The sequence below is a fragment of the Papio anubis genome, chromosome 17 (genome assembly GCF_008728515.1).
Source record: "Papio anubis isolate 15944 chromosome 17, Panubis1.0, whole genome shotgun sequence".
In the NCBI taxonomy this organism is placed as follows: domain Eukaryota; kingdom Metazoa; phylum Chordata; class Mammalia; order Primates; family Cercopithecidae; genus Papio; species Papio anubis.
The window spans coordinates 65,273,169-65,301,060 of NC_044992.1; the positions used below are offsets into that span (position 1 = coordinate 65,273,169).

A 27,892-nucleotide genomic window follows, 5' to 3' on the forward strand; every position below is an offset into this window, starting at 1 on the left:
ACCAGTGCCTGACAATAAAAAAAAATCTTCTCTGGATTTGTTCTTGAGGAAATAGAACCATTTTCATTGTCATCCACGTGCAGGGAGTGCCAGCCCTGGGGGGCAGGATGCCACGCAGTGACCCCAGGGAAGGTTGGCCTTGGTTCTCAGTACAAGTGTGAGGAACCTGGTGGTGGCTGAGGTGCCTTGCAAATAGCCCTGGTCAACTGGGGTAGAGGGTGGGGGCCTGAGCTGCTGGCTCCCAGGACTATCTGGGTTTACGGAATGTCAGATAACTACGGAGAATGAATCTATAATATTTTTAACCTAAGTTTCAAAAGCTGAAACAAGCTGGGTGTGGTGGCTCACACAGGTAATCCCAGCACTTTGGGAGGCCAAGGTGGGTGGATCACCTGAGGTCAGGAGTTTGAGACCAGTCTGGCCAACATGGCAAAACCCTGTCTCTACTAAAAATACAGAAATTTGCCGGGCATGGTGGCCACTGCTTTAATCGCAGCTACTCTTGAGACTGAGGCAGGAGAATCACCTGAACCCAGGAAGTGGAGGTTCCAGGGAGCTGAGATGGTGCCACTGAACTCCAGCCTGGGTGACACAGCAAAACTCCATCTCAAAAAAACCAAAAAAAGCCCCCACAAAAAACAGAAGCAGAACCAACAGAAAAGTAAAAAGTACAGGTAAGAAAGAAAAAAAGAAAGGAAAAGAAAAAGAAAACTCAAAAGTTTTCCGATAATGGGGAACCATGATTAACATTTGAGTGCGTGCCTATCTTCCAGACCCTCCTTCCCTGCCCGGACAGGCAGTGCACGGCAGCGCCGCTACACTCAGGAGTCAGACTCTCGGGCCAAAGGCTGGCTTTGCTACTTTCCAGCTTTGTGATTTTGGGTGAGCTCATTTATTAATGCATTTATTTATTTTAGACAAAGTCTGGCTCTGTCGCCCAGGCTGGAGTGCCGTGGTGCAGTCTTGACTCACTGCAGCCTCCACCTCCCAGGTTCAAGTGACTTTCGTGCCTCAGCCTCCCAAGTTGCTAGGACTACAGGCAAGCACCACCATGCCCAGCGAATTTTTGTATTTTTAGTAGAGATGGGGTTTCACCATGTTGGCCAGGCTGGACTCTAACTCCTGACCTCAAGTGATCCACCTGCCTCAGCCTCCCAAAGTGCTGGGATTACAGGCGTGAGCCACTGCGCCTGGCCTTGGGTGAGTTTATTTAACCTTGCTGGGCCTCAGTTTCCTCACCTGTAATATGAGGAAACTAACACCACCCACCTCACTGCACTGCTGTGAGGATTGTGCGAGCTGATATAAAATAGAGTAGTGCCTGAACCATGGCAAGCGGTCAGTAAAAGTTAGCCAGCGTTATACATTTTAAATGATACAGTATATTTACATGAATGGTATATAGCAATCTATTCAGCCATCCTGTTTTTATTTTTTATTTTCTTTTATTCTTTTTGAGACACAGTCTCACTCTGTCACGCAGGCTGGAGTACAGTGGCATGATCTTGGCTCACTGCAACCTCCGCCTCCTGGGTTCAAGTGATTTTCCTGCCTCAGCCTCCTTGGTAGCTGTGATTAAAGGCCTGTGCCACCACGCTGGGCTGTTTTTTTTTAATTTTTATTTTTAGTAGAGACGGGGTTTCTCCATGTTGGCCGGGCTGACCTCCAACTCCTGACCTCAAGTGACCCACCCGCCTCAGCCTCCCAAAGTGCTGGGATTACAGGCTTGAGCCACAATGCTTGGCCAGTCATCCTGTTTTTAAAGCTGCTTTTTGACTCAATAAAAATATCATAAACTCTTTTTGATGTGACATTTCCACACTATGATTTTTTATTGGACGCACAATGTTTCAGTACAGCTGCTTTGTAATTTAGCCGATCCCATAATGTTGGACATCCAGTTTAGCTCCTTGTTTTCCAATATTATAGTTAAAGCTGTGGTCCCTATGGCAAAACGTTTACAACCGTTCCAAATCACTTCCTCAAGGACAAATTCTCAGCAGTGAAATTGTTGAGTTAATTTTTAAGGCTTATACCTATTTACAAATCAACAACAGTAATCACCTTCAAATTCATCTCTTTATTTAGAAAGGACTTGCCAGCACTCATAGGATGGGCAGAATTTTACTTAAATGCAAATTCAGTTGCAGAGAGTAATTCCCATGTAGGAAATAGCCTATGGCAAGCAGACATTCTTTGCTTCAGAATGTGGTGCTTTAGGAAGCAGAGATCATTGCCTGTGAAGTATTTGTGCCAAAACAACTGAACGTGAATCTAATTAGCAGTTACTGCAATCAAATTAGAAATACAGGGGATAGAAAAACAGGTTCACAACACTGTGAGAAAGCAGCCAGGCAAATCCAGGATGTTGAATATTCCATAGCAGGATCAACAAACTGTGGCCTGCTGCCTGTTTGTGTAAATAAAGTTTTATTAGAACACAGACATGCCCATCTGTTTATGTAGTGCCTGTTTATATATGGCTGCTTTAGCACTATAAACAGAGTTGAGTAGTCATAACAAGACCATATGGCTCTCGTAAAGCCTAAATGTTTTACTTTTTGGTCCTTTACAGCAAAGATTGCTGACCTCTGTCTTCTAGAACCTGGTTTCTCCAACAAATCAGTTATGTGGAAACAAAACAAAACAAAAAGACAAAAATAAAAAAGATGACTTTTCAACAAATGGTGCTGGAAAACCTTGACATCCACATACAAAAAAAAAAGAAAAAGAAAAAAGTCTAGACACAGATCTTACACCCTTCACAAAAATTAACTCAAATTGGATCCCAGATCTAAATGTGAAATGCAAAGCTATAAAACTCCTAGAAGATAATACAGGGGAACATCTAGATGACCTTGGGTTTGACAATGACTTTTAAAATACCATCCATGAAGAAGAGAACAGATAAGCTGGATTTCATTAAATTAAACATTGCTGCTCTTCGATAGACACTTTCAAGAGAATAAAAAGAGAAGGCACACACTAGAAGAAAATATTTGTAAATGATATCTCTGTTTTTTTTTTTTTTTTTTTGAGGCGGGGTCTCTCTCTTTCCCCCCAGGCTGGGTGGCAGGGCCACATCCTCCCCCCCCTGCAACCTCCCCCCCCCGGTTCATGCCATTCTCCTGCCTCAGCCTCCTGAGTAGCTGGGACTACAGTGCCCGCCACCACGCCCAGCTAATTTTTTTTTTTTTTTGGTCTTTTTAGTAGAGATGGGGTTTCACCGTGTTAGCCAGGATGATCTCGATCTCCTGACCTTGTGATCCGCCCACCTTGGTCTCCCAAAGTGTAGGGATTACAGGCGTGAGCCACCATACCCAGCCTGTAAACGATATCTCTGATAAAGCACTGCTATCCAAAATCTACAAAGAACTCTTAAAACTGGGCAATAAGAAAACAATCTGATTAAAAAATAGTCATTGACAGATGCCTCACCAAAGAAGGTACACAGAAGATTAATAAGCAAATGAAAAGATGTTGTACATCATATGTCATTAGGAAAACGCAAATTAAAACAACAATGAGATATCACAGCACAGCTATTAGAATGGTCAAAGTCCAGCTGGGTGTGGTGGCTCACGCCTGTAATCCTAGCACATTGGGAGGCTGAGCTAATTTTCTTTTGTATTTTTAGTAGAGACGGGGTTTCACCATGTTGGCCAGGATGGTCTCGATCTCCTGACCTCGTGATCCACCCACCTCGGCCTCCCAAAGTGCTGGGATTACAGGTGTGAGCCACGGCACCTGGCCAGAAGTGTTTTTTTTCTAGAACTGTTTTGGAAGTTTTCATGCTGGAAACCTGTACCTGCCCAGGCCCTCACCCCTGCACCTGCTCAGGTTGTCACCCCTGCACCTGGTTCTGCTCTGAGGACGTGTTACTCAGGGTTCAGCGGCACCACTTTAGTCTGATGTGGTTGTTGAGATCCTTTCTATTAGGTTGGTGCAAAAGTAATTGCAGTTTTGACTATTCCTTTCAAAGGCAAAAACCGCAGTTACGTTTGCACCCACCTAATAGTCTGCTTAGGGAACTCTGCTGTGTTTTGCAGATAGAACAGGGTTTTCAATCCTGGTGACACATTAGAATCACCTGGGGAGCTTTTTAAAACTTGCTGAGGTCTGGGTCCCATTCCATCCCGAAGACCTACCTCAAGACGGAGGGCAGAAGGGATGCCCCCGTTCCCCCAGTCCAAGGAAGACAGACTGGGGTTGGAGCTGCTGGGGTGGCCTTGGGCATAGACGTTGCCAGTTTTGGGGGGGACAAAGGGATGATTCTGCTCCCCACCCCCCATCTTGAAAAGATGGTCCTAGATGATTAATTCCGTTTAAGGCGAGGACCGCCCTTCAGTAACCTGGAACAGGGATTTCTGACCTGTAGGTCACTGGAAGGGTCTACAGAGTGGGTCTGCAGGTTACTTGGCAAGAGGCCCCCAAATCCCATTATGCATCAGTAATTGTCTAGAGAATGAATACAATGTATGTCTTTCTCAAATATAAGTTGACACTTTTATAAATAAGTCATCTTTATAAAGATGACATTTTTATAAATAAAATCTGATTTAAAGTGTACTGAATTTCAGAATTTCCCTATTAATGAATGCTAAAAGTATAGCTACTACATAATGAATGGGCCCGAGATGCACAGCAGTATTCTATGTGGGTTCTCTCCCAGGACCTTTTTTACAGTTGGTATGTTAATTTTTTAAGAAAAATCTATTAAACCCAGAAATAAGCATATTCTGGAATCTCTGTCAACAATCTTCTAACTATTAATACATCTACATAAATTTTTGCATTTGTGCTAGTGTCACGTGATGACTGTCTTAGGTGGTCAACACTTAATGAGGTGTTTCTCAAACTGGGGCCGCCGATATGTTCTCTGAGAATCGGTGTTGGCCAAAGGCCCCGAGCCCCTTGTATCAACCTGGGCTCCCGGAGTCTCATTTGGTGTGGCTGTACAGACTGTCATAGGCCCAGAGACCACCAGATGGCGCCCCAGGACGCAGCTGCCTCTGGCACGAGGAGGAGGAGGCCATTTCTCCCAGTGCAGGAGCTCCGGCCCCTTCCAGCCTCGATGCCAGTTGCTTTGGCAGGGATATTGCTCATAAAATAGAGAAGCAACACGCAAGGAATATTTATTTCTAAGGAAGCAGTTGCATTTCCCTCAGCATTCTGGAGCTCAAGGAAGAGAAGGCAGGGACGATTTCCTCCTGGTTTGAGCTTCCAAAGCCTTGGGGGTGGGGGTAGGGTTTGGTTCGGGTGCTTGGGAGAGGTCCCAGCTTTTATACCTTTCTTGGCTGCTTCCTCCTAGCCCTTTTAGTGGCTTCCACAGCGGGACTGAGTTACCTGGAGGTCAAGTCCTTTGCCAAGGTCCTGGCTTGGCCGTGGCAGATGGTGGGGTGACCTCGGTTTGGACGCTCAGTTTCCCTCACGTGCTTCTCTTGCAGGATCCCCCCCAGGGGTCATCTTCTGCCCCACCCCTATAGCTGATCCCATATCCACCTGCCCAGACCCCTCTGCTCCCCATTCAGAGGCCAGAGGGCCAAAGACTTGGGGTAGGCTGGGGGACACTAGCGGTGGTGTCCAGGGCCAGAGACAGCAACTCCCTGACATCCATGCTCACCAACCCACAAGCCTCTTCCTTTCCCTTCCCTCACTCCCTCTCCCATTCCTCTTTCTTCATCTTTCTGCACCCCTTCCTCTTTACCTCCCGCCTTGGAAACTGGCTTAACTCAATCCAGGGTAGCTCAGCTCCCGGGTGTTTATTTCATATCCCCTACCTCTCAGCCCTGCACTCAGCTCTGGAAATGCCACTGCCCAGGAGGAGGCATGGCTGTGCAGCTCTTACCTCCCTGGTGTGGACACTCGCCCAGCTACAAGCTATTGCCAGAGGCTCCCCCTCCCCTCTTGCCTGGAGTCAACAGCAGAGCCAGTACCTGACCGTCACTCGGGGGTCGTGGCTCACTCCGCACACCATGGAGGCCTGGGTGCCCTTGATGACACTCTGGTCCTGCGGGGGCTTGGTGATGCGGGTCCGAGCTGAAAGATACAGCAGAGAGAGCATGGTGAGAAGGGGTGTAGGGGCCGTGTGGCTGGACTCCGGGTGGATGAAGGGAGACTAGGTGCCATACGAAAGTCCCCAGATGGTTAAAAAGAAAGTGAGCTCCCTGGTACTTTAATTCTCGGAAGCCACATCATAGTGGGGGCTCATTAAATTCTGCCCTCACAAACCATGTATGGGATGGAGAGATCAAACTCTAAGGACGATCAGGGCCCTATTTTCAGCATATCAGTGGTCCAGCCAGAGTAAAAATAGGGATTTCTGATTTCCAGTCTAGTGCTTCACACACTAGGACCCCGGGGCTCAGCCCAGACAAGTGGCCCACAGGCATCCTGGGTGTGGATCCGAAGTTGGAAGTGGCCTGAGAAGCTCTCTTACAGCAGGGGTCCGCTAACTACAGGCTGGGGGCCAAATCCGGCAGGTGGCCTTTTTGGCTAAATACACCCTTACTGGAACACAGCCACGCCCATTGGATGACGTATTGTCTGTGGCTGCTTTCTAGATAAAACGGAAGCTAGTTGAGTTGTTGTGACAGAGACCGTCTGGCCCACAAAGCTTACAATATTTATGATCTGGCCCTTTCTTGAAAAAATTTGCCAATTTTTGCCCTAAAATGTATGAAGACAACTCTCCTATAACCTCAATGTTCTCTCAAGTCGGCCAAGCATAGCATCACTGGCAGAAGCTTTCTAGTCCCTGGCCTCTGAATCACTTTGTCACTGTCCCTCTGATGAGAAGGGCCCTGACTGGGACAGGCACTGGGGGTGGAGACACTGGTGGTGTGAGCCTGTGCTCCACAGCTGTCCTGAGTCCTCAGCACCTACAGAGATGCACACACACACACACCAATGTTTAAAGCCCTGTGGCTCTGCACACTCACCCCAAACGACTAGGTCTGCTGAGGCCTCGTCGACCCCCCGAGAGTTGGTGGCCAGGCAGGTGTAGGTCCCAGCATCGGAGATATGTGTGGGGCTGATGAGAAGGCTGCCCGACTCCAGGGGCGTAAAGCGAGGCAGCTGCACGGAGCCACTGGCCAAGATGCGCTCCCCTGAGGGCAAAACAGGGTGGGGGTCAGCCTATAGCCCCCAAGGGCACACCCTGCCCCTCTCCTGCTGTTCCAGAGCAGCATGGTCTCCTCGCAGGTCCCCGGCTCTGGAAATGCTGGAAGGAATGAGGACAGATGGCGGTGGGGCTGGGGTGGGGGCTGAGAGACCTGGAGAGCTTTCTGTCTTAGGGACAGACATGAGGGCACAGGGTCTCAGAGCAGGCAGCCTAGAGCCCAGGTCCCCTGATGCTCCTGTGCCCGCCACACCACATGCCCTTCACCAGAGAAGGGGGCACAGTTTCCTGATGACGGTGAGCAGCAGCCCAGCACAGCCCTCAGAGGCAGCTGGCACCTGGGTGGGGGGGCTGGGAGGGGGGACAGCTCTGACAAGGTGACGACGGGCGTCCTATGGCAGGATGCTTCTGGAGAGAGTCACCTTCAAGGGAGTGAAGGGAAGTGACGGGAGCTGCCTGGAGTGGGGGTGGGGTAGAGAGGGACACGGTGTCCCCCAGCAGCAGCTCTGGTCAGGACAGACCTCCTTCTGCAGGGGGACTGAGGGAGCCTGGGGTCCAGCCTGGGAGAGTCCTGGCCAGAGAAAGAGGGGCAGGAAGAGAGAGTGCAAGTACACCTGCAGGAGTGAGCCTGGGAATGCAGGTCTCTGCGACTATGTCTATTTTAAAGAAACGCCCCTCTCTGTATGGAGGGGAATCTCCATGCGTGCATCCGGGGGTCGCGTGTCCGTTTGTACCTGCGTGCAGGCACAGTGAACTGAGCGTGCTGGGTGGGTGTGCTTATTTCCATGTGTAAGCACGTGCCTAGCTGTGCCCCTATTTTCCCCACAAATGTTTATTGAGTGCCTACCATGTGCCAGACTCTGTTCTAGGTCCTGGGAGATGGCAGTGGACAAAACCGACACCCCTGACTTTGCGGGGAGATGGGCCATGAGCGAGGTGAATAAGCCGATGATTGTGTGAGAAGGAGGGGAGTGAAGGAGGCAGGGCTGGAGGGGAGGGCTGGGGGCTGGGGCAGGGTGAGTCCTTGGAGGAGGCACCTCTGAGCTGGGGCTTGCTGGTGTGAAGGAGCAACTGTGTTTGTACGTGTGTGTGCACATGTGTATGTACGTGTGTATGCATGTGTGTGTGCATGTGTGTATGCATGTGTGTGTGCATGTGTGTGTGCATGTGTGTGTGCATGGGGAGAGTTGTGAAGGTGAGTGTGCATGCACAGAGACGAAGAGGAAGTACACAGGGCAGATGGACTTAACGGAGGTGGCTTGGGCTTTGCTGGCCCCGCCGTCTGGAGCCCTCTGAGCTGCCCAGGGTAGGAGACTGGCAGCAGCCACCACCAGAATAATATTCATCATCAAGCACCTGTTGTTTCCTGGGCTTCCCAGCCTCCCAGGCACAATGCGAGCCCCTCATGTGTACGCTATAGTCTAGTCTTCACATTACCCTGGGGTATATATATTACTGTCACCAGTTTACAGATGGGGAACCTGAGGCTCAGAGTGAGTAGCTCACCAAGCTGGCAGGTCTTGGAAGATGAAGAGCTGGACCTTGAGCCTGGCAAGGCTGGGATGTGAGGGATGCTCTTTTTTTTTTTTTTTTTTTGAGATGGAGTCTTGCTCTCTCTCCCAAGCTGGAGTGCAATGGCACAATCTCGGCTCACTGCAACCTCTGCCTCCTGGGTTCAAGCGATTCTCCTATCTCAGCCCCGCTGAGTAGCTGGGATTACAGGCACCTGCCACCATGCCCGGCTAATTTTGGTATTTTTAGTAGAGATGAGGTTTCACCACTTTGGGCCAGGCTGGTCTTGAATTCCTGACCTCAGGGTGATCTGCCCACCTCGGCCTCCCAAGGTGCTGGGTTTACAGGCATGAGCCACCACACCCGGCCAAGAGATGCTCTCTTGGGCTGTATAGTGTACGACCTTCACAAGTGTACATGGGGAACCCATCCTGGCAGGCTCCAGAGCCTAGTTCTGGCTGTCACACAGCCACACTCTGAAGGTCTGTCCCATCTACCTTTCTGCCAAGTGATAGCTGGTCGGGGCGCCCCCGAGGTCTCACATGCTAGCACCACTGACATGCCGTCGATCACCGTGCTGTCCAGGGGGCCTCTGGTGATGTTAGGGGCGATGCCTGCAAACAGAGAATTGGGGCCTTTTAGCCACACCCTGGGATTGGCCCCCCAAGTCAGAGGTCCAGGGGCCTCCAAGCCCACCGAGGGCCAGGCCCTCATCCTCTGCCTCCCATGGTCAGGGGCCTCCACTAGGAAGGATGTGGGCATCTTGATGGGGCCCCAGTGTTGGGAGGAAGCCCAGAGGGGCCATGAGGACTCCCCTATGCCACCTGCCCTGTGGAAGGACCCAGGTGACACCAGTCCCTACCCTGCTTGGATTCTCAGGCCTGCATTTGGGGGAAACTAAAGACCCCAGAAGGCAGTTCACATCCTCCCTGACAAGGTTATTGGGGTTCACAAGCCAAAAGTGAAAGGAAGGCTCTGGCTTCTTAAAAGAAAAACAGCCACAGTCAAGAGCGGGGACTTGGCCACTTTCTAAGTGGCCCTGCCCCAGGAGCTCCATTTGGCCATGGCCACTGTTTAGGGTTGGAGCAGCCTCCTGGTTCTGTGCTCCCCTTGCTTCATCCCAGCACCCAAGGAAGGAGCTCGCCAGACACAGGAACAGAGCTAAGTTCACCTGTACTTGGAAGTCAGAAGCAAGTCAGCAGCCCCTTGGTAGCCACCTTTGGGGCACACCCAAAAGCTCTCTGCCCCACAGTTGCCCTGTCTGGGGCCTCTGTGGGTCTGGTGATGAACACTGTGGAGCTCAAAGAGACCCCTGAACATCCCCGTGTTTCCTGAGGAGCCCACCAGTACTTTGCACTTACACAGACCTTTGAGCTTATGGGCCACTCACAGTATCATCTTTTTTTTTGAGACAGGGTCTCATTCTGTCACCCAGGCTGGAGTGCAGTGGTGCCATCTTGGCTCACTGCAACCTCTGCCTCCTGGACTTGAGTGGTCCTCCCACTTCAGCATCCCAAGTAGCTGAGAGCACAGGTGTGTGCCACCGTGCCTGGCTAATTTTTTGTATTTTTGATAGACGAGGTTTCGCTGTGTTCCTCAGGCTGGTCTCAAACTCCTGGGCTCAAGTGATCCACCCCGCTTGACCTCCCAAAGTCCTGGGATTACAGGTGTGAGCCACTGTGCCCGGCCCACAGTATCACCTTTGACTGCTAAAGCAGCTCTGGGAAGTGGCCAGGGCAACTATGACAACCCCTGACAGAGACTCCAAGGGCAGAAAGGGATTTGCAAGCAGGAGAACTAAGAGAAAAGCACCAGTTCTCTTCTTTGGAAACATGAGCAGGTCCTCTGGAATGGGGTCACTTCAGCTCTGCCTGGGAACCCAGGGGCAGTTGAAATGCCAGAGCTGGTACCCATGGTTGGTTTCATAGCTCCTTTTCTCAAAAAGCCGTGAACCCAACCTGGGCCCCAGGACACTGGAGAGAACTTCTAGGGACTGGAGATTTCCTCCAGGGCTCTGGACTCGGGGCTGCAGAGGCAGCAGGGGTAACTGGCTGTGCCCCAGGCTGCTGAGCAGCAGGCAGCCTTTGGGGATCCTCTCTGCATCATGGAGCATGCTGTGCTCAAGAGCCCCCTGAGAAGACCTTGGAGGAAAGCCGCGTCCTGGGAAGAGGGGCTCACGGGCAGGACAAAGGAAGGCCCGACTTACTGGTGACAGCCAGGTAGGTAGAAGTTTGCACCTCGCCCGCTGCATTGCGGGCGAAGCACTGGAACATGCCGGTGTCATCGGGCACCAGGCCGCTGATCTGCAGGCCCCCGTCGCTGCGCTGCCGGAAGCGGGCCAGCTTCTCCACCTCCACCACGGCCGCATCCTTGTACCAGGTGATGGAGGGCGGCGGCACACCTGTGGGCAAGACGTGGACCCACTCTCAACCTGCCTCCTGCCTCCTCTCCGCCTAGGAGGGGTGCTTGGGCGGAGGCCAGGCCTGGAAATCTGCGAGGGGGTCCCTGGTGAATCTTGGTGTCTAGAACCTTCTCAGAGGTGCCACTTTGGGTCTAGGGAGAGGAGGAAGATGCTCTTAGAGTGACAATTCTCAAAGTCTTTGGGATAGAGTAAAGATCCTGGGATCAGTTTAGCATGGAAATGCTGGATTGGACAAACTAATTTATTTATTTTATTTTTTATTTCTTTTCTTTTTTTTTTTTTTTTTTGAGAAGGAGTCTCGCTGTGTCACCCAGGCTGGAGTGCAGTGGCGCGATCTCGGCTCACTGCAAGCTCCGCCTCCCGGGTTTACGCCATTCTCCTGCCTCAGCCTCCGAGTAGCTGGGACTACAGGCGCCCGCCACCACGCCCGGCTAGTTTTTTGTATTTTTAGTAGACGGGGTTTCACCATGTTAGCCAGGATGGTCTCGATCTCCTGACCTCGTGATCCACCCGCCTCGGCCTCCCAAAGTGCTGGGATTACAGGCTTGAGCCACCGCGCCCGGCTTTATTTTTTATTTCTATCTGTGTAGAGATGGGGTCTTGCTAGGTTGCCTAGGTTGGTCTAGAACTCTTGGTTTCAAGCGTTCCTCCCACCTCAGCCTCCCAAAATGCTGGAATGACAGGTGTGAGCTGCTGCACCTGGGCCCAATTCTTATTTTTTATTGCAATACTTAGCAGACACACGTGTGCTCTGGGAACCTCCAAGTGGGGATACTTTCCCAAATGCATGGCGCCCTGTGTTGAAGAGCACGTAGAGGGCCCAGTGTTCCCTGGGGGGCACCTGGAAGCCCCCCATACCGTCTTTGCATATGGAGGTGAAAGGAGGCTCCTCTCCCCACTCTCAGCCTGGCACGTTTTCAGAAGTTCCCCCAGCCGGGCTGGGCGCGGTGGCTCACGCCTGTAATCCCAGCACTTTGGGAGGCTGAGGCGGGTGGATCACCTGAGCTCAGGAGTTCGAGACCAACCTGACCAACATGGTGAAACCCTGTCTCTATTAAAAATACAAAAATTAGCCTGGTGTGCTGGTGCATGCCTGTAATCCCAGCTACTCAGGAAGCTGCCCCCTTGTACCTGGGAGGCAGAGGTTGCAGTGAGCCAAGATCGTGCCACTCCATTCCAGCCTGGGTGACAGAGTGAGACTCCGTCTCAAAAAAGAAAACAAAAAGACTTCCCCCAGAAGAGTTGGCCACACCCCGTCCCAAGGAGCACCCCACGGCCCTGTCCCCACTAAGCTTACTTGCCTTCCTTTCCCGTCACCCTCCAATCCTGACAGCCTGTGATGCTGCATTTCATCCAATCCACCATGCGCTCTCTTTCCCACGTCACGTCTCCGCGATCAGGATGTGTCTTATAATCGACAGCATGTCATAATTTAATTGGCTGCCTTTTTTCTTTCTTAGTGGTCCATAAAATAATGGGGCATCTTACAACCCATGGCATTTTAGATGAGATTAAATAAGGTATCTTTATTTGTTTATCGGCTTGCCCATCTCCCTCCCGAGAATGTTACGTTCCACAGGAGCAGGGATCTGGCTGTTTGGTTTATTCTGTATCTCCCCACTCCTGAGGACACTATCGGCACATGGTAAGCCTTCAAAATATATTTGCCGCCTGAATGGATGGATCTTTGCCTTCCCCTTGTGGAGTCTCAGAAGGGAAGTCATTACTCATCCCCTCCAGTGCAATCCTCGCTCCTGCAGAGCCACATTTTGCCCCTTTGCTCAGCGTGTCCCACTGTGCACGCTCTTCTCTCTTTATCATCCCGGATTTCACCCTGGCTGCGGGCTCTTTTGGTGGAACTGAATCAGAAGGAAGGATGATGAGGAAGGGGAAAGTAGAAATTCTCCAGGAACTCTTTCAAGAGGGGTTAAATAGGAATAGCAGAGGGAGCTGGCAGAGGAGATGGAGCAAAATGGCCCAGGAAACAGGCCAAGTTTATAAGACACATCTGAGGTGAGATGCGCCCGGGTGCTGCTAGTTCTGGCATTACGGTAATTTGTCATTGTCTACAGCTCTCAAATTATGGGCAATTTGGGTCTGTCACCTGTCCTGAAATTACGGTAAGTTGGGTTCATTTGTAACCCTCAAGTTATGGTACTGTAAAGGTTGATTTCCAGCCTGAGATTATGGTAATTTGGCCTGTTTGTTTCCTGGGGTGCCTGCTCAGACAGCCAGACAGACTCTCTGCTTAGTGACATGGTCTGGAGAAGAAGCTGGAATTTAGAAATGTCCATGACAAGGACGAGAGAGGCTGAAGATCTGGGGTCTTTGTCCCCCTCCATCAGTGCCACCTCATTACCTTTGGCCCGACAGGGGATGTCCACCACTTTCTCCATCTCTGCAGTGATGTGTCTTTCTGGCTCCTTGACAAACTGAGGTGGTTCTGTAGGAGGAAGGACCAGGGGAGGGGATCAGAGCCATGCTCCCTGTGATCCAGCCACTGTGGGGGTCACCCTTAGGGAGGCCCCTCCCCGTGCTGCCGCTACCCCTCAGGGGAGCCCTAGCAGCCCCGCCCTGTCTCACCCAGCACCGAGAGGTAGGCGCCCCGGACCACAGAGGGGACGCTGCTGCTGCGCAGGACAGCCTCGCACTCGTAGTAGCCAGCGTCGCTGCCAGTGGGGTTGGGGATGGTGAGCCGGCGGTTGTGGTCACTGATGCCGCCTGACAGCAACATCCCGTCCTTCTTCCAAATTATATGCAGCTTGATCAGGGGCCTGCAGAGGGCAAGGGAAGGCCAGTGTTCAGCCATGAGGACTCCCGGAGGCCTGAGAGGCAGGGCAGGGGGTGGTAAGGAGTGTGGGCTTGGGAGCCCGGGCTGCCTGGGTTTGCCACCTTCCTGCCACTTTGTAGATGCAAGATCTTGGGCAAATTCCTACTGGGCTCTGGGTCTCAGTTTCCTCTTCTGTAAAGTGGGCGCATCTGTGCCTACTCAGGGGGTTGTAGCCAAGGTGAATGCATTAGTGCCAGTGAAGTGCTTGGAACAGGGCCTGCTGATGGACTTGGAACTCAGGGCTTGGTGGCTCAGGCAAAGCAGGAAAGCAGCCTGGCCTGCAGCTCTTTCTTCTGGTCTTCCCTGTGTGCTGTGCCCCATCCAACCACAGATCAGTGACATGGAGGAGATGAGGATGAGAGCAAGTGACAGACAGCAACATGAAACACCCAGAGTTTGAAAAGGGGAAATAAGGGCAGACAAGACAGACAGACAGACAGACAGAGAAACCCACCCTCCAACTGCAAGAGAAGAGCAAGGGTGTGATTCTGGCCTGGCTTTCCACCATCACCAGCCCCTGCACCCCCTGCACCCCCAAGACTTGGTCTGTCCAGGCAACTCCTGTTTAGCACCTGGTGGGTCACTGAGGATGGATCTTCCAAAGTAGGGCCCTGCTAGTGCCATGGGGGTATTCAGAGGCGCCCCGTGGAAAAGGAGTTCTGTGGCCGCATACGTCTGGGAAACAGTGGCTTGAGTGACAGTAGCCCGAGTGATGCTGGGCAGGTTCTTCATTGAGGGGCTTCTCAGGGCTTTCACTGCGCAGTTGCACCCTGGCAGCCTTGCCCATGTCCTGGGGTTTGGATATGTTTCCCCTCCAAGTCTCATGGGGAAATGTGATCCACAATGCTTGGTGTCACGCACTTGGTGATGGAGTGAGTTCTTACTCTATTAGTTCATGTGCGAGCTGGTTGTTTAAAGGAGCCTGGCTCCTCCTCCCCTCTCTCGTTCCCTCTCTTGCCATAAGACACTCTGGCTCCCCTTTCTCCTTCCGCCGTGATTGGAAGCTTCCTGAGGCCTCCCAGAAGCAGATGCCTGTGCCATGCTTCTTGTACAGCCTGCAGAGCCATGAGTCAAATAAACCTCTTTTCTTTGTAAATTACTGTGTCTCAGGTATTCCTTTATAGCACAGCAAACGGGCTAATACACCATGCTTGTGAGAAACTTGGGACTGGAGGAGGATACTTTTAGAAATGCTGCCAAAAATAATAACAACAACAAAAAAGGCTGGACATGGTGGCTCGCATCTGTAATTCCAGCACTTTGAGAGGCTGAGGCAGGAGGATCACTTGAGCCTGGGAGTTTGAGAACAGCCTGGGTAACACAGTGAGACCCTGTCTTAAAAAAAATGCTGCTACAGGACACACTGTCCCTCTCCAGGAAGCTTCAGGTCAAGGGGACCTCGGGGGGATCATCTGTGTAACCCCCCCACCCATCTCATTGGTTTAACTTCATAGTGCACTTAGGAAGGGTCAGGTCAGGCTGGGTCAGTGCGCTGCCTATGCGCATTCCGCTGGGGTTGATGCTTAGATCATTCCCATTTTACAGATGTGGAGACGGAGGCCCAGAGCACAGCCGTGAATACAGGCCTGGGGGGAGGGGGCAGTGCATTTCAACTCAGCTATTATCCAGCTGGGTGACGTTGGGCAGTCCGCTTGCCCTCTTTGGGCTCTGAAGTGGTGACACCTATGCCATATGGTTGTTTTGGGAGAAAGGAGGTCTTGTGGGAAGGTGCTTAGCATGGCGCAGAGCATGGAAGGCTCTGCACATCATGAGGCTGCACATCATGAGGCTCAGGGGTTACATAATTGTTTCCTGTGTGGGTGAGGTGAGGGCCGCCCATGGCTGGGAAGGGCCCTGGTGGTTCCTAACCCCCAATCTGCCCTCCTACAAAGCCCGTACTCTTTTTTTTTTTTTTTCTTGAGACGGAGTTTCGCTCTTGTTGCCTAGGCTGGAGTGCAATGGTGCAATCTCGGCTCACTGCAACCTCCGCCTCCTGGGTTCAAGCGATTCTCCTGCCTCAGCCTCCCAAGTAGCTGGGATTACAGGCATGTGCCACCATACCCGGCCAATTTGGTATTTTTAGTAGAGACAGGGTTTCTCCATGTTGGTCAGGCTGGTCTTGAACTCCCAACCTCAGGTGATCCTCCTGCCTCGGCCTCCCAAAGTGCTGGGATTACAGGTATGAGCCATCGCACCCAAAGCCGTACTCTGAACCACCATGTGAACTGTTTCCCATGCACACTTCCCTCCTGCACACCCCTGCATGCAAGCGGGCTCTGCTTTGAGAGGCCACCTGCTCCCTCTGGGCTCCTCCAAGAGTTAGAAGTGAGTCCACCCTCCCTCCGGCCCCGTATGTCCCAGGCTGCCGTCCCCTTCCCTGTAACTTCCATCCAGGGCCTGGTTTTCTCTTCTTGGGCTGCAGAGAACGAGCCGACGCTGGTTGCACACAGCAACCCTCTGACAACAGCCAGCGGGTCTCCCCGCATCCCTCCTCCTCCGTCCTGGATCTCAGGTGATGTGGCTTCTGGCTGCTCTCCCTGGAGCCCGCAGTTTGGGAGCAGCAGCTGGAGTTAGAGGCGCAGGAGCGAGGGAAGAGGCACTACCCACCTGGCATTGGCCACACACTCCAAGGTAACCTCCGAGGTCCCGGCCACCACGCTGGTGTTTTTAGGCGGGATGATGATGGTGGGTGCGATGGGGTCTGCAGGCCCCCCTACATCTGGGGAGAGACCAGATGTTAGCTGGGGGCAGAGGTTGGAAATCCTAACCCTGCCTGGCCTCATTAGAGGCTGACACCCTGGGAGGCCTTTGTCCTCACCGAGTGGAGGAGGTGGCCATGGGGGCAGCCCCAGAGCAGACCTCCAGACACTGACCCCAGGGACTACCTGATCCCTCCTCTTCCTCTGTTGATGAGCCACCACACCAGGGTCCAAGGAGAGACTTCGCTGACCTTGACAGCCTTCCCCACCCCTCCTGTAAAGCAGCCACACCCCCTCTCCCCACCACCACCCTGTCCTATTCCATTCCCTTCAAGTCCTTCCCTCTGCCTGGGTTGACCTTGTTGGTTTAGTTCTGCATTGTCCACTTCCTCCACCAGAATGCAAACTCTCTGTACTAGGTCAAACAGAGTCACCCGCCCCCTCTCCCCACACACCACCCGCCAATTCATGCCCACCCAGCACCTGTAAATGTGACCTTATTTGGATATAGGATCATTACAGGTATAATTAGTTAAGGTGAGGGCATATTGGATCAGGGTGGGCTCAAGATCCAATATGACTGGCGTCCTTGTAAGAAGAGGGAAATTGAGACACAGATGCACAGGCCAGAAGCCTCTGTGAAGACAGAGGCAGAGTGGAGGGATGTGGCCACAAGCCAAGGAATGCCAAGCATTGCTGGCCACCGCTGGAAGCCAGGAAGAGGCAAGAAATGAGACTCCCCTAGAATCTTTGGAGAAGTATAGCCCTGCCGACACCTTGATTTTCAGACTTCAGGCCTCCAGAACTGTGAGAGGCTCAATTTCTGTTGTGAGCTGCTCAGCTGGTAGTACTTTGTTGTGCAGGCCGTAAGAGACTAAAATTCTCCCTCACCAGGAACCTCATGGGTCTTTCCTGTGGACTGAGCTGTGTCCCCCACACATTCATATGTAAAGCCTTAACCCCCAATGTTATGGCATTTGGAGGGGTCCCTTGGGAGGTGATTAGGCTTAGATGAGGCCACGAGGGCCGGGCCTCATGAGGGCCAATGAGGGTCCCAAGGAAAAAGAAAAATATTCTCTTGACATATTGTCAACTTTTGCTTAGAAAAGCATCTAATACTTTAATTCTCCCATTGAATGAAATTAAAGAGTTAAGGATGAAACTCTTAGAAAGCAGGTTTCCAGGTACTTGTTAGGTGTGAATATTTCCATATTTCAGATTCATGTCCTTGTAGGAGGAGAAAGAGGCCAGAGCTGGCTCTCTTTCCGCCATGTGAGGACACCGCTGGAAGGCAGACATCTGCAAGCTGAGAAGAGAAGCCGACCGTGCTGGCTTCCCAGTCTGGGACTTCCAGCCTCCAGGATGGTGGGAGCCAGAACGTCTGCTTTGTAAGCCTCCAGCTGCAGTGCTTTGTTATGGCACCATGAGCTGACTCATGCAGTCTTTTTTTTTTTGAAACGGAGTCTAGCTCTGTTGCCCAGGCTGGAGTGCAGTGGTGCAATCTTGGCTCACCACAACTTCTGCCTCCCAGGTTCAAGCGATTCTCCTGCCTCAGCCTCCCAAGTAGCTGGGACTACAGGCACCACCACCACGCCCGGCTGATTTCTGTATCTTTATTAGAGACAGGGTTACACTATGTTGGCCAGGCTGGTCTCGAACTCCTGACCTCAGGTGATCCAGCTGCCTCAGCCTCCCAAAGTGTTGGGATTACAGGCGTGAGCCACCACGCCAGGTCATGCGGTCTTGACAACCACCACTCCTCCAGCAGGAAGAAGCATGCCTGGCACACAGTAAGTGCTCAAATACGTGTGTGAAGTGAACACGTGAATGGAACTCGAGTTACCATCGTCCACTTCCCAGGGTCGATGATTGAAATGAAAAAGAACTTCCCATAAGTGGGTTTTATTGGAAAAAAACACAAAAAAAGAGAAACACTCCAAACTCTTCTAATAGAGGTGGTAGCATTTTCTTTTCTTTTCATTTTGAGTATTTTTAAAAGTAGAAGGCTGGGTGTGGTGGCTCACGCCTGTAATCCCAGCACTTTGGGAGGCCGAGGCAGGCGGATCATGAAGTCAGAAGATCGAGATCATACTGGCTAACAAGGTGAAACCCTGTCTCTACTAAAAAATAGAAAAAAATTAGCCAGGCGTGGTGGTGGGCACCTGTAGTCACAGCTACTCGGAGGCTGAGGCAGGAGAATGGTGTGAACCTGGGAAGTGGAGCTTGCAGTGAGCTGAGATCGCGCCACTGTACTCCAGCCTGGGTGACAGAGTGAGACACCATCTCCAAAAAACAAAACAGAAAACAAACAAACAAAAAACACATAATAAAAACAAAACAAAACAAAACAAAAAAAGTAGAGGCCAAGTTTTTATCTTGGTGGGTCAGTGTAGGCCCGATATTGGCAGAAACTCCAATATTCTGTATATGCCTGATCCATGGCTCCTGAAAATACAGCCTCTGAGGACTTTTTCTCCACAACAAATCTATCCAGTTGGCCCCTTTCCAGAAGGTTCTGCAGGTAGTAGGCCACAATGACACACCAGGCCCCGGTGTGACAGTCACAGGCCATTCTTTATGGGGTCGGGGGAGGGTGCCCAGTGGCTCCACTGCCACTCTGGGCCACCTTGTCAGCCCTGGGCATGTTTTCCTTCCTTGACTCCAGGCCTTGCTAGAAAAGGCCCAGGAAGAATGGGAATAAAATGTAAAAAATAAAGTAAAATGAAGGGGGAAAGAAAGGAAGCATATAAAGCAAAATAATTGCAACAATATAAAAGCCTCATGTAGGTGCCATAAAGAGCGATCGGATTGAAAGCTGCTGATATAGCTGAATCCATAAAAGTGTGCTCTAAGTTGTTTATTACATGCGGGGGCGCGCAGGTACCATGGCTCAGATTAATGGGGCACAAGTAGGAGACAGACAGTTAGAGCCCAAGCCAGAGCGCTGCGCGGCACAGCCAGGTAAACAGGGAGCCCTCGAGGAAGGCGAGTTCTGAGTTTAAAAATACGAGGGCTGCCCCAGAGCTCAGAGCTGGCTGGTTGGCTCTGGAAGGAATGGAGGAGAGATGGCCACGTGCTCAGGCCCAGGTGGCAGCCTGCAGGGCTCGACGGGGGCTGAGGTGGCCAGCGATGCTGGCACAGGGAGAAAGGGTCCCAGGAGTGAGGAAGGCCTGGGCTCAAAGCCTAGCTCTGCCCCTGGGCGTCCTGGTGACTTCATCCTACTGAGTTTCAGACTTCTCAGGGGCGAAATGGGATGAAAGTCACTACCTCTCAAGGTTGTGTGAATTCAGGCCCCAGCTCAACAATTCTTTCCTGGGTGAATGCTTGACACGTGCCAGGCTGTCTTGCAGGCACCGGAGATTCCCCACCAAGTGAGATGGCCAAGGTCTGTCCTCATGGAGGGCAAGGTCCCAGAGGACGTCTAATCAACGCTCATGGGGTTAATGAATGAAAGAGCATGTGATGGTTGCCAGGAAGGGGGCAGCTGGGCTGGTCTGGGGTGGATGCAGAGTGCCTGGCACACAGTAGGTGCTCAATAAATGACAGCCTCCCCTCCTGGAGATTTGCCTGCCTGTGCAGGGAAGACTTCTCCTGCCAGCCCTAGTCCAAGTGATAGACTCAGAGGCTATGGAGAGGTGGGAGTCACAGGTTCGGGGACTCACGTTAAGCCCTGCAGGGTACCGGGCAAGGCTTTGGGCATTTCATGGGGTGGCTTCCTGGGAGACAGTGGGAGTTGAGTGGGTCTGAGAGAAGCAGATTTACTGTAAATGAAGGTCATCCCAGCACAAGTGGGTTATTGGGGTAAATGGGGCCCCAAAGGTCAAACCATGAAAATCACAGGCGAGCCCAAGCAAAGAGGAGGGGTGTCTTCCCGGTGAGCTCCTGCCATAGAGCGGGCCCTGGGGTGGGAGGAAGTGTTGGGGGCTCCCCACACGGGAGGCCACACTGGATCTCACTGCCCCAGATGCTTTGCGTAACAGCCACAAGGGACATCTAACGTGATCCATTCTCCCCGAATCACTTCATTGAATCCTCCCATTTTTGCCATAGGCGCCAATTTACAGATGGGAAAACTGAGGCTCTGAGACCATGTGACCCACCTGGGCCACCTTTTTTTTTCTTTTTTTTGAGACCGAGTTTCGCTCTTGTTGCCCAGGCTAGAGTATAATGGCACGATCTTGGCTCCCCGCAACCTCTGCTTCCTGGGTTCAAGCGACTCTCCTGCCTCAGCCTCCTGAGTAGCTGAGATTACAGGCATGTACCACTATGCTCGGCTAATTTTTCTGTATTTTTAGTAGAGACGGGGTTTCTCCATGTTGGTCAGGCTGGTCTTGAACTCCTGACCTCAGGTGATCCACCTGCCTTGGCCTCCCAAAGTGTTGGGATTACAGGCATGAGTCACTGCGCCTGGCCCTGGACCACCTCATTTAATCCTCCCAACTTTGCCATAGGCACCACTTTACAGATGGGAAAACTGAGGCTCAGGGACCATGGGACTCGCCTGGGCCACAGGTTGGTGAGCGGTGGGGCAGGGGTGTGAGCTTCTCCCCTCTCCTGGACAGGCTTCTGGGATGCCTGTTCTCCAGCTGCCCAGGAACCAGGGTATCCAGGCCCTGTGACCTGAGCAACCCAATGTGGGGGCCACAAGCCACACGTGCCTATGAGCTCCTGCAATGTGGATGGTGCCCCTTTGACCTAATGTGATTTAATTTAAACTAATTTACATTTAATTAAGAACGGATCCCCAATTCAGTTATTAGAACACTTTTAAGCATGTGTGGAACAACTTATGCATACGACTCTACTTTTCAGCTATAAATTTTGTGAAATCTAAATACAGATCACGTATTTTGGATGAAAATTTCACATCCAGATTGAGATGTGATATAAGCGTAAAATACACAAGGATTTCAAAGACTTAGTATGCAAAAAACCAATGGAAGATATCCCATTAATATTCTTTACATTGATTGTATGTTAAAAAGATAACATCTTGTTATGTTGGGTTAAATAAAATAGAGTAATAAAATGAATGTCAACGATTTCTTTTTACTTGGTAAAAAATGGGGCTACTGGAAAATTGAAAATTTCGCATGTGGTTCGCATTCTATTTCCTTTCGGCAGTGTAGCACTGATCCCCGGGTATCCACCCAAGCATGGGGTTTTCGGGAGCTGTGACAGTCTGGATGAGGTCACCAGGGTTATCCTGAGCAGGGGGCAACTTCTGGGGTCACCGGACTTGCGCTTTCCTTCTCTGGTTCTGAAGAGCATAGGGTCCCTATAAAGAGGTACAGAAAGGGAGTCCAGAAGGGATGGAGGAAGCGGTGCAGAGGGGAGAGCAGAGGGAGGGGTGAGACCCAGGAGAGAAATGAAGGGAGCTGGCGCTGGTGGTGGGCGAAGCGGCAATTGCTCCTCACAAATTGGTTGGCAGGCAGGCAGGCTGGGGATTTGTGTCACGGAGAGGAAGAGGGTTTTCAAGTGCAGTCACTTGTGGGAAGAGAAATTAGCTACAAATCAGATGATTCTGCTCTGAATTCAGGATAAATCAGCGTGTGACGGCAGGAGGCCAAGGGGCAGTGGGGTGGGAGAAGCAGGTGACTGGGCAGGGCTTGGGTGGGTACCGGGGGTAAGAGAGGGGCCCTGCCCATCTCCCTGGGGCCAGCTGGAGGGTCGGGTGGTTTGGGATGGAGCAGAGAGCAAATAACCCCAAAGTCAGCCAGGAAGAGTAGCCTAGTTTAACGCCTGTGAGGAGGAGCTGGGTACCGGAGGAGGGGAACAAAGAGGAAGGCCCTGACTCTGTCTCAGGGTAAAATGAGTCACCCAGGAGGATGCCTGGCTTTGACCTGGACCACGAACCCCTCCTGTGTCTTTGACATTGTCTCTTACCAAATGATGGGATTCCATGAGACTCCAGGGAATCTGATCACTAGAAAATATGTGGGGAGAAGCATCTCTCTTTGATGACTAAATTCCCTTCTCCTATAGAAACAGCAGCCCCAGGGTATGGGCTGGGGCCCAGGCTGCTGGGACTTGACTGAGACCCTGGCTTGATGTTAGAGGTTACACCCTCAACCCTGATGGTCAGTCTCCAGATACACTTGCGACCCTGATGGGTCAGTCTCCAGAATGAAACTCTCCTCCCCGCATTCAGATTTCCTTCTAGGCAGACTGGATGCTGAGTAGGGGAAGGAGATCCCTGAGATAATGGGAAGTGGTTCCTGCTGAAGTTTGAAAGGCCCTGGAATGGGGATGGCAAGGCCTGGAAATGTCCTGGGCCCTCTGGACACTGACAGCAGAGGCTAGGATCAGAATAAGAGCACAGAAAAGCCCCAGGCTGGTCCGCACCCTCATCTTGCCACTGGTGGGCAAGTACCATCATGACCAAGGATGATAAAAGAGGCTTGCTTTGAGAGCAGGAGTTGTACAGATGTGGAGGGAGTTGAACATCTGCCTCCTCCAGCTTGTGTGATGGCTCAGCTGCTGCTGCTGCAGGAAGCTCTGGCCTCGCCCCACATACTCTGGGATTTGGGCCTGGGTTGCTCCTGGGCTGTCCTTCTCTGTCTTGGGAACGGAGTATGGAGGGAAGGGCTAGTCCAGTAGGGAGAACCAGGCCAGAAAGAACATCCCAGCATCTTGTCCCTCCCAAGAAAACTGGCTTCAGTGTTGGCTGGACAAGCGTCTCTTTGCCAAGCACACCGAGGGAGTCATGCTTTTATGTGTGTCTCACTGTGTGGTGAGTTCTAGACAGGGCTTTGTCCCTTTAGCCCATGGAGCTGGAGGTGTCTGACGATGGAGGTGTTTTAGGTGGGTGCCTGGGCAGAGGGCCTGTGTTCCCATCAGCAGGGACCACCTGGCTCCTAATATAGACAGCACTTTTTATGTGACAGCCAAGTAGAGGCAGTTAGTATATTTCTGTAAAAACAAGCTTCAACCCTGCAATCACCCGCATGCCCTCCTGGTCAGCATCTGAGTCCCGATAGTGGCTGCAACTCACACATGCACACACTCTTCCTCTGCCCCACCCATCCCTGGGTCCCTGGTAGCCCTGCTAACAGTCGTGCTAAGCATCCTCTCTACCGATGCAGGATCTCAGGCATGTCATGGGAACGGGCTCCAGCGTTCAGCTGCTCCCTTTCTGCCCGGGCACCCCTGGCTCTGCTGTGTCTCCTCCTCCTTGGGAAGGCTCCCCTGGCTGTCCCCCAGCTTCCCTGGCCCCCTCCTCTGCCACTCCATCTTCTCAATGATCCCCTGGAGCACCATTGCCAAGATTTAATGACCCGCTGCGCGATCGGTCCCGGCCCTGCGCATACTTACTCTCCACGGCGAGCGTGATGGGCTGGCTGGTCTTGTTATCCCCATTCTTGTCGTTAACAGCCTGCACGTAGTAGCGACCTGCGTCAGGGGCCACCGTGGACAGGATGACAAGGGTGTTCTCCAGCGTGATGGCTCTGGGAAGAGGAAAAAGATTCCTCTGACAGGGGCCTGAGGGGCTCTGAACCCCCAGGGAGTGGGAGCGGAAACCCAAAGGGGGCAGCCTGACTGTACTTCCCAGTCCCCAGCCTCCCAGAGCCCCTCCTGCCACCCCTCTCCCCAGCCTCTTACCGTCTACATCCCACCACGTTTAGTCTGCAGAGAATTCTAAACACGGTGCTGACGCTGTCAACCAGACCCAGAGACAGCACGTCCATGTCCAGACACCGAGACCACCCAAAGGAAGCTTCCCTGGCCCCTACCGCAAGCTTGGGCGAGGGGCTTCCAGGTATCCCCTTGGAATTTTGCCCTTTCCCAGGTCACAGCCTCCACGGCTGTGTGTGGTTACTTCTGCATCATGAGTGTCCAGACACTGAAGAAATATTCTCAGCATGGATTAGTGAATGTCGATGAATGAATAAGTAAATGACAAATGAATGCTAATGAATTTAGAAATGCAGGGCCATTCCAGAATCCAAGCCTTAACCCTAATCCTAAATCTGTTCAGGATTGATGGACTCGAAGGCCACAGGTCGCCTGGTAACATAAACTTCTGGAAGTCCTGTCTCCCTCCAGTTCCCTTTCTGGGTATCAGCTTCTACCTCATTTTGTTTGTTTGTTTGTTTTGAGACAGAGTCTTGAGCTGTTGCTGAGGCTAGAGTGCAGTGGCATGATCTCACTGCAGCCTCTGCCTCCCGGGTTCAAGCGATTCTCCTGCCTCAGCCTCCCAAGTAGCTAGGACTACAGGTGCACGCCACTACCCCTGGCTAATTTTTTGTATTTTCAGTAGAGACAGGGTTTTACCATGTTAGCCAGGACGGTCTCAATCTCCTGACCTTGTGATCTGCCCGCCTCGGACTCCCAAAGTGCTAGGATTACAGGCGTGAGCCACTGTGCCCAGTCTTTTTTTTTTTTTTTTTTTTTGAGACAGAGTTTTGCTCTTATCACCCAGGCTGGAGTGCAATGATACGATCTTGGCTCACTGCAGCCTCTGCCTCCATGGTTCAAGTGATCCTCCTGCCTCAGCCTCCTGAGTAGCTGGGATGACAAGTGCATGCCACCACACCCGACTAATTCTTGTATTTTTAGTAGGGACAGGGTTTTGCCATGTTGGCCAGGCTGGTCTCAAACTCCTGTCCGCCTTGGCCTCTCAAAGTATTGGGATGACAGGTGTGAGCCATTGTACCCGACTGGAGTTTCTACCTCTTTGAAGCTCATAACCAAGAGTGGGACTAGGTGGGCTGGTTAGGAGGGAAAAGGAGGCTGCTGTGCTTTGGGGTGCAGCAATGGGCTGTTTGCCTCAGCCAGTTTCCCTTGCTGGGATCCCATCATGCAGCCCCTTCTCAGGCCAGGTCTTCAGGCAGGGAAAAGGGGCTTGACTGAGCAGGAAGCTGGAGACTCCATAGAATGTGGGTGCAGTGGAGCCAGGAGCGCCACCCACACCAGCTCTGCCTCCCTCCACCCATTCTCCCAATGACAAACAAAGCCATTAGTTTGTCAAGTATATCTCTGGATTTTAATGTGATGGGCCTGAGACAGCTGTTAAACATCCTTAATGTTAGTTTAACAAGGACAAATCCAGTTGAATTCTTTTCAAATTTTCCCATTAGGTGAATGTTACAGAGTTTTAAACAGGCTTTCAAATAAATATCCCCACTAATGCTTCTCCAGCCCAGCTCTCTCCCAGCCTGGCTGTGCTGGTTTTCAACCCCCTCTCTCCTGGTTTTGGTGCTTCACATGCTGAGAATCACACCCTTGGCGCAGCTCTGGGAAGCAGGAAGCCAAGCCCTCCTTCCCCCAATTCCTGGGTACCCTTCCCTTATGATGCACCTCTTTTTTTTTTTTTTTTCCTGGAGAGCTCTTGGCCGGGCGCAGTGGCTCACTCCTGTAATCCCAGCACTTTGGGAGGCTAAAGTAGGTGGATCACCTGAGGTCGGGGGTTTGAGACCATCCTGACCAACATGGAGAAACCCCATCTCTACTAAACATACAAAAATAGCCGGGTGTGGTGGTGCAGGCCCGTAATCCCAGCTACTCGGGAGGCTGAGGCAGGAAAATCGCTTGAACCTGGGAGGCGGAGGTTGCAGTGAGCTGAGATTGCACCACTGCACTCCATCCTGGGCAACAAGAGCAAAACTCCATCTCAAAACAAAACAGATAAACGAACAAAAAACAAAAACAAAAAACAGGAGAGTTCTTTTAACCTCCAGCTAATGAGGCAATAGGAGGTGGGGCCAGAGCCAGGCAAAAATATTTCAAAAGCTTAAAATAAGACAGGGATAGTGGTCATTTTCCCATCTGGGAGTTTCCTGCCGGGACTTGTCCTTAGGTGTAGCATGTGAGGGTGGCTGAGAGTTGGAGGAAGGGCGCTCCCCGTGCAGGGCTCTGGCTGGGGTAGGGGTAAGCTCTAGAATGGAGCTGTGGCCCTAGCCTCTAAAGGGCATGGTCTCGAGGCCCAGCAAGGAGGGCAGCTTCCTCCTTGTTGGGCCTCAGTTTCCTCCTCTGTGCAAGGGTGGAAGCAGGTATTCTGTAGGATTTCTTCCAGCCCAGAGGTTGAGGGATTCTGATTCCTGTTACTGCTTCTGTTCTTTCCTCATTAGGCCCAAGATAGCCCTGCAGTCCACCACCTGTCCCTTCCCACCCCGCAGACTGGCACACGGCCAGCTTCAGGGCTTAGAGGATTCCAAGTACCACACGCCGGGACCAGCAGGCCCAGCTCCCCCAGCCACGCCACATCCATGACTAACATAGAAGCAGCTTCAAGGAAGCCTCTAGTGGGCACACTGGGCACAGCTTGGCCCACATTCCAGTTCACCCACCTGTCTTAGGACCCTTTTGGTCTCCAAGAAGGCTCCCACCTCCGAATTCATCTCTTTCTTGATCAGGAAGTCTCCTTCGGCTGCATTTTGTCTATATCACGATCAAGCTTTCTGGGTCAGTGGTTCTCAACCAGGGCTGACTTTGCCCTCCAGGGATGACAATGTCTGGACAACTTTTGGTTGCCAACTCTGGGAGTGCCACTAACAACTAGGGGTCAAGGCCGGGGATGTTGTTAAGCATGCGTCCTGTGGTGCACAAGAAGGCCCACACAGGGAAGAGTGATTGGGTCCCAGATGTCAAGAGCGCCATGCCTGACACGGTCTGTCCTAGGTAGAGTGCATATTAAGATGGCAGACATGGCTGCTGCTCACCTCAGTCTCAGGCTTCCCTTGTGTCATGGACTACAGTGGCTGGGAAGCCAGAGACTGGCTTTGCATCTCTGCGTACATCCAGGTGCGGCAGTGAGGCTGAACTAGTGGGATATGGAGGAAGGGATGTGCACCGCTGCTGAGCTTGCACCATGAGCACCCCCTGTGCGATCCTCATGTCCGCACCCTTTCTCTCTGGCAGAGCAGGACAACTAGGAAGGCTGTGTGCTGATGATGGCAAAACTCCTGTCAGCAGGGCTCCTGAAAGACTGTGTGGAAGACACCATGCCTCTCATCATGGTAGGACTTTAAATGGGGCTGGGCACAGTGGGATTACTACCTGTAATCCCAGCACTTTGGGAGGCAGAGACAGGTGGATCGTCTGAGGTCAGGAGTTCAAGACCAGCCTGATCAATATGGTAAAACCCCGTATCTACTAAAAATACAAAATTAGCCGGGTGTGGTGGTGCATGCCTGTAATCCCAGCTACTGGAGGCTGAGGCAGGAGAATCGCTTGAACCCAGGAGGCAGAGGTTGCAGTGAGCTGAGATCGCACCATTGCATTCCAGCCTGGGCATCAAGAGCGAAACTCCATCTCAAAACAAAAACATAAACAAAACAACAATAAATGGGCAAGAAATCAAATTCTAC

General features: G+C 51.9%; 1 protein-coding gene across 3 annotated transcripts in view; it reads right to left on the reverse strand.

The window, feature by feature from the left end:
• The window catches only part of SDK2 (sidekick cell adhesion molecule 2), a 312,881-nt gene that overhangs the window by 92,807 nt on the left and 192,182 nt on the right, over positions 1 to 27,892 (reverse strand). For all 3 annotated transcript variants that reach the window (XM_031657174.1, XM_031657173.1, XM_031657175.1), the window contains 8 exons: positions 23,898 to 24,031; positions 16,492 to 16,603; positions 13,638 to 13,828; positions 13,414 to 13,497; positions 10,839 to 11,033; positions 9,130 to 9,246; positions 6,942 to 7,109; positions 5,937 to 6,039 (listed from right to left, as the gene is read on the reverse strand). In XM_031657174.1, the coding sequence (XP_031513034.1) occupies positions 5,937 to 6,039; positions 6,942 to 7,109; positions 9,130 to 9,246; positions 10,839 to 11,033; positions 13,414 to 13,497; positions 13,638 to 13,828; positions 16,492 to 16,603; positions 23,898 to 24,031 (1,104 nt within the window). The remainder of the gene's footprint in view (positions 1 to 5,936; positions 6,040 to 6,941; positions 7,110 to 9,129; positions 9,247 to 10,838; positions 11,034 to 13,413; positions 13,498 to 13,637; positions 13,829 to 16,491; positions 16,604 to 23,897; positions 24,032 to 27,892) is intronic.